Source organism: Lingula anatina, chromosome 5 (genome assembly GCF_051362555.1).
Source record: "Lingula anatina isolate TDL-2025a chromosome 5, LinAna3.0, whole genome shotgun sequence".
NCBI classification, from domain to species: domain Eukaryota; kingdom Metazoa; phylum Brachiopoda; class Lingulata; order Lingulida; family Lingulidae; genus Lingula; species Lingula anatina.
In genome coordinates this window covers 5,066,133-5,072,350 of record NC_141771.1, presented here as the reverse complement: position 1 = coordinate 5,072,350, position 6,218 = coordinate 5,066,133, and the positions used below count along the sequence as shown (strand labels likewise).

At 41.9% G+C, this 6,218-nt stretch overlaps 1 protein-coding gene across 1 annotated transcript; it reads left to right on the top strand.

The window, feature by feature from the left end:
- Positions 1–3,784: 3,784 nt before the first annotated feature.
- On the top strand, positions 3,785–4,774 carry LOC147761512 (uncharacterized). Its single transcript, XM_087013220.1, has one exon. It carries the CDS (start codon positions 3,785–3,787, stop codon positions 4,772–4,774), a length of 990 nt encoding a protein of 329 aa, XP_086869346.1.
- The last annotated feature ends 1,444 nt before the right edge of the window (positions 4,775–6,218 follow it).

Here is a 6,218-nt window from a genome sequence, read left to right as displayed (position 1 = left end):
TCAAGATTCACTTCAACTGTGACCTTTTATGTGTCCTGGATGGTGACTGCTGTTACGGGATTACAGAAAATACCAAAGTGTGTGTCTCCAGGATAAAAATGTCGAACGATTCCACACTTCCTACAACAATCCTTGCATCGAACTTAACAGAAAGTCAGAGTAATAACACCATTTTGTCGCATGCCAAACAAATCTTCCTCTTGAAAAGGCAGAAAAAAGAATAAATCGACCCTATGGATATTTCTTTGGCATATGCATGTATAATCTCATTCATAACCGTCCATCACTGAAAAACAACTACCACAAGCGAAACCTAATAAAGACGATTATTGCTTGAAATATTGGATGGTGGACCAATGGCCTCCGTCGTGGCCAGAAGAAAAAATCGCTAACAAGTGCTCCGATGCTTCAGATACCAGCCTCTCGGAGGATGTGCACTTGCACCAGCCGGTCACCGACCCAGATACGTGGTTTTTTCGTATACGCCCAGGATCGTTCCCAAACTGCACTTCGATAAACCGCACATCGCAGCTACAGAATGTACATGTACGTCCCACTGCCTAAGATTCCGTCTACGAATAAAATATATCATGACGGTCCAAAGTCAGTATATCTGCACACTGAGAAATAAAGTCAGTTGTTGTAGTCAAGTCCTTCCTGGAGTTGTTTCATGGTGTCAGAAGTACGTGACTGTGTTTTATAACAATACAGTGAGCCAACGCTGATAACCAGTTGATAAAAAAGGCTTTCCACATGGAGCTGGGAGCTTTACCAGTACCTGCCATGAACTGGCATGCTACCGATGCAGTTCAGGAGTACAAGAAGTTCAAACAGATGTGCGAGTTATACTTTGATGGTCCACTAAAGAACAAATCTAAGACTGAAAAGATTGCGTACCTCCAGATATGGGCTGGAGAGACTGGACGAGACCTAGTTAGCACATGGAACTTGACTGGGGATGAATCTAAGGAATTAAAAACCTACTTTGACAAATTTGAAGAATTTGTTAAGCCTAAAAGCAATTTTAGACTAGCCAGATTTAAGCTGAGGACCCTTACGCAAGGTAACGGGGAAACTGTAGATCAATTCTTGAAGAGAATTCGTTCTCTGGTCAGCGAGTGCAAGTATGCCCAACCAGATGAACAAATACTTGACACGCTCATTTTTGGATGCAAATCAGCCCGCACGCAGTCCAAATTACTGGAATTGGGTGAAACTCTGTCATTGGACAAGGCGATCGACATTGCAAGAACTCAGGAAGCAACCTCGCAGCAACTCACAGACATCAATCGAGACGCCCAGGTCCATGCAGTCAAGCACAACAAACCATTTCGCCCTAAACCTACATTTAAAGGGACACATAAGAAGAGAGAAACTTCTACCATGGCCTCAAAGTGCCACCCCACAATGGAAAATCAGTGCAATAACTGTGGATCAAAACATGATCATAGTAAAAGAGAGCTGTGCCCAGCATACGGGTCCACATGCTTTGGCTGTGGGAAACTTAACCACTGGAGAAAGTGCTGCCGCTCCGAGCACAAGCAGTCCACAATTCATCGTGGAAACAGGCCACACAGACATGCCGTCACTCCCAAGCAGCAAATGCATAGAGTGCATGCCTGCAGCGAAGACGACTGTGAGCCACAAGAGAGCAACGAGCTATATTTTAGCCCAATTTACGTGGGCAGCATTGAAAGCAAGCGTGCTTTCATTAACCTGAAAATCAGCTCTGAGCAAAATAGTATCACTTTTCCGTGCAAAGTTGATACTGGTGCCGATGGAAACCTAATCACGAAGAAAGACTATGCCAAATTATGCCCTAATAATACCAATTTGAAACCGTCTGGCGTCAAAATTGCAGCCTTTGGTGGTCAACGCATACCTCATTATGGATCATGCACCTTGACACTGACGTATGGAGGTTCAAATACTGAGCATCAATTTCACGTTGTCGAAACCAATGGGCCGACTATCCTAGGCATAGACACCTGCCAGAAACTAGGCTAAGTTACACTTAACTATGCTGTTGATCTGGAGGACATACAGCACTCCATGGCTAACAATGCACTTCTGGAACAGTACCCCGACTGTTTCCAAGGCATTGGCTGTTTTAAAGGGGAATACCACATTACCCTTGATCCCTCGGTGCCACCAGTGGTGCATCCACCACGCCGTGTACCAGAAGCATTACGTGAGCCTCTCAAAACGGAGCTCGAGTCTCTTGAAAAGAAAGGCATCATCGCTAAAGTAGAGGAGCCAACAGACTGGGTCAATTCGTTAGTCTGTGTCACAAAGGCTGATGGCAGCATACGCCTGTGCTTAGACCCAAAAGATATAAATGCCGCGATAAAAAGGCCACATCATCGAATCCCAAGCTTTGACGAAATTTTACCAAGGCTTAGCGGAGCCCGCTATTTTTCAATTCTGGATGCTCGCAGTGGTTACTGGAACATTAAACTTGACCATGAGAGTTCACTGTACACCACTTTCAATTCACCTCACGGTCGATACCGTTTCCTACGACTTCCATTTGACCTTGTATGCGCCCAAGATGTTTTCCAGAAAAAGGTAGATGAAGCCTTCGGAGACCTAGACGGAATTACAGGAATCATTGACGACATTGTTGTCCATAGGAAAACCAAAGAGGAGCACGACAGGAATTTGCATCTCCTCATGGATCGTGCCAGAAAAAATAGGCATCCGTTTCAATCCAGATAAAATGCGCATCAGATGCAGCGAAATTCCATTCTTTGGAAACATACTCAGTTCGGAGGGTCTACAACCTGACCCGAAGAAAGTGGAATCCATCCACAGCATGGATCCGTCCAGCAACCTCGCCGATCTTCAAACGTTTCTTGGCCTCACCCAGTACCTCAGCAGGTTCATACCCAACCTGGCTTCCATTTCAGCAGTACTGTGGGACTTAACTAAGAGCAAGAATGAGTTCGTTTGGAGCCCAGAGCATCAGGCTGCAGTAGAGAAAATCAAATCTGTCATCACCTCACCAGAAACATTGCAATATTTTGACAGTAGCAAACCTGTAACGATTCAGGTTGACGCGTCGCAGCGCGGCCTCGGCGCCACTTTGATGCAGAACAATCGCCCTGTCGAATACAGGAGCAAATTACTAACAGAAACCGAGACGCGGTATTCAAACATAGAGCGTGAAATGCTTGCAGTTGTACATGGATTAGAGAAGTTCCATTACTACGCTTATGACCGTAAAGTCACTGTTGAAAGTGATCATAAGCCTCTCCAATCCATATTCCAGAAACATGTGAACAATGCACCTCCCAGAATCGCAAGGATGATGTTGCGCATTCAGAAATATGATGTAACAATCAAATATGTGCCAGGAAAGAACATTCCAATCGCTGATGCTCTTTCCAGATTGTCAAAATGCGAAGGTGACACCATTCAAGGTGTAGATGTCACAGTGCATGAGATCGACATGCAGCTGAATGCAAGCCCCACCAGACTAAAGCAGATCCGAGAAGAAACGTCCAAGGACGAGACGCTTCACTCTCTTCGAAACTTCATCACAAACGGATGGCCAAACACTAGGTCAGAGTGTCCATCGCACCTCCACGACTATTGGAATTACCGTGATGAATTGTCAGTATTTGATGGCCTTATTCTAAAAGGAACTAGAATCCTGATCCCAACAACGCTTTAAGCAGCAGTGTTAGAACAGTTACACTATGCTCATCAAGGAGCTGAAAAGTGCAAACTCCGTGCCAAAGGATCTGTATTCTGGGTCAACATTAATCGAGACATCGAAAACATGGTTAAAGCATGTGCACCATGCCAACACAACCAGAAGGCAAACGTCAAACAACCGCTAATGCCACACGACGTACCACAAAAACCATGGCACACACTGGGAGCAGACTTATTTTTCATTGACAATGACAGTTACTTGCTCATATCTGACTATTACAGCAAATTTCCAGTAGTCAGAAAGCTGAACAATTTGCAGTCCAACACTACCATTGCTCACATGAAATCAATCTTTGAAGAATTCGGAATCCCGAGAAAGCTTATCACTGGAAATGACACTCAGTTTACTTCGGCTGAATTCCAGAAATTTAGCCACGATTATGGCTTCGAGCACGTCCAAACAAGCCCCCACTATTCACAGGCCAATGGATTTATTGAACGAGCTGTTCAAACTGTTAAAAATCTGCTGATTAAATGCAAAGAAGCTAAAACCGATCCTCATATGGCCATGTTGTGCCTTAGATGCACACCATTAGATCACAACATACCATCGCCAGCAGAACTCTTAAATTCTCGTGCTTATGATACCAATCTTCCTGCCATCCAAACCCACCTGTCACATGCCTCTTATGACGGTGAAATAAATGCATACATGCAAAGAAAAAAGGATAAAGAAAAGAGCAGATATGATCAGTCAGCCAGAAATCTATCTGACCTACTTCCTGGTCAGCATGTGAGAGTACGACATCCCCAGAGTCACAAATGGGAACCAGCAATTGTAGATTCTACGAGACCAAACAGGAGCTATGTTGTAAAAACTAACAATGGTGGTCAGTATGTACGCAATCGTATACACATACGTCCAACAGGAGAGAAATTCAATCAGTCTGACTTTGAAAACACCCATTTGCAAAATCATTCACCAAACAATGATCAGGAGCCCCGCTTTGAGAATTCAGAAGCAGCTCAGAACAAACAAGTGCCAAACACCGTGGATAACACTGTAAAAATCACCAATCACCAGTGCCATCTCCACGACGATCTACTAGAATAACAAAAGCACCTGATAGACTGAACTTGTAACTTGTACATATGCATGAACAATGTCATATAGCTCTACTAGCTAGGATTTTATTTATCACTGTATTTACTTTATTTTACTCACTTAAACTACATGCTTCACATGTGAGACCTCTCTTGCACAAGGTATTACTCAAGAAATCAAAAAGACATTTATTCTGTGTTGCCACTATCAACCCTTGATTTAGCACCGATTATCTTTTCTAAAGGAAGAAGGGGATGTTATGGTTCTTAACACTATCAGTCAAGCTTATAGTAACCCCAACCCTCTGTCATCAATTATCATTAAATAGCACTCTCACTAATGTACGTAGTATAAACACACTTGACAGTGATCCCTCTGATCAGTAGACACACAATGTATTTATATCTGCACACTGAGAAATAAAGTCAGTTGTTGTAGTCAAGTCCTTCCTGGAGTTGTTTCACATTCCTTTGGTTTCCGAGGAACTCGTGATCTGTATGGTGATAAGAAGCACTTGTGTTTGCTTTATTAACACGAAACTACTTAGAAAATCCATGTTAATAGAGAGCACATTTGTCCTAGAATTTGAACGAATTATATGGCTATACTGGTAGATGGCTCAAATTAAGGTATTTCGGTGAATGTTGTTTCGTTAGGCCCACAAACTTTGTTAAAATGACACCTTTGGTGCGCAAGTTTGAAATTTTGTGTGACGCGAGAAGGCACAATTAAAGAAAAAAATCGGAATAACTGAGGAGCGAAACGCGTGATGTTACGTTAGTGTTAATACATTATGTAACAAGAAGAGATCAAGTGAACCTTATTATTGTTTTCATTACTGCTTTCCACGGCAGTTAACTTCTAATGAAGCATTCCTACACAAACAATCATTGCATGCGATGTTTTGCCAGTTAATCAGTTTTTTGGATATATCTTTTTAGAGTTCAAAATTTAGAACTACTGAATCGGTTTTAATTATAAAATTGAACAATTTGGTCCTAAAATACTAACTTGTTTTTATATCAGTTTCTTAGGTTTCATTTAGTCGAGTTCATTTTTTTTTTCAAAAGGGTTTTATTGCTTCTCTCATATACATATAATAAAAAATCCAAAATGGCCGCCAATTTGTGAAATTCTGTAGAAATATATACATACCTATATTAATTTTTTATCAAATAAAGTATTTTCTCAATGTTTTCCACATCCTTTTTACCCACATTATGCATATATGTCAGATAACAAATGAGTGTCCTTGGACTTTTTGAAAAATCCAAGATGGCCGCCGTATGGCATAGGAATACTAGAACATGTACATGTACAAGGGTTTTCAACTAATGCCAACTAGGAAGATGCATTGCCCACTATCTATATAATTTTGTTTCTGAGTGCCTTATTACACAAATAATATATTTGTGGTGAGTAACTAACCTTTATTCTCAGGCATTTCGAGAAA

Bases quoted from the DNA above. Each gene is read 5' to 3' on its own strand.
- LOC147761512 (XM_087013220.1), top strand. From the start codon at position 3,785: ATGGTTAAAGCATGTGCACCATGCCAACACAACCAGAAGGCAAACGTC.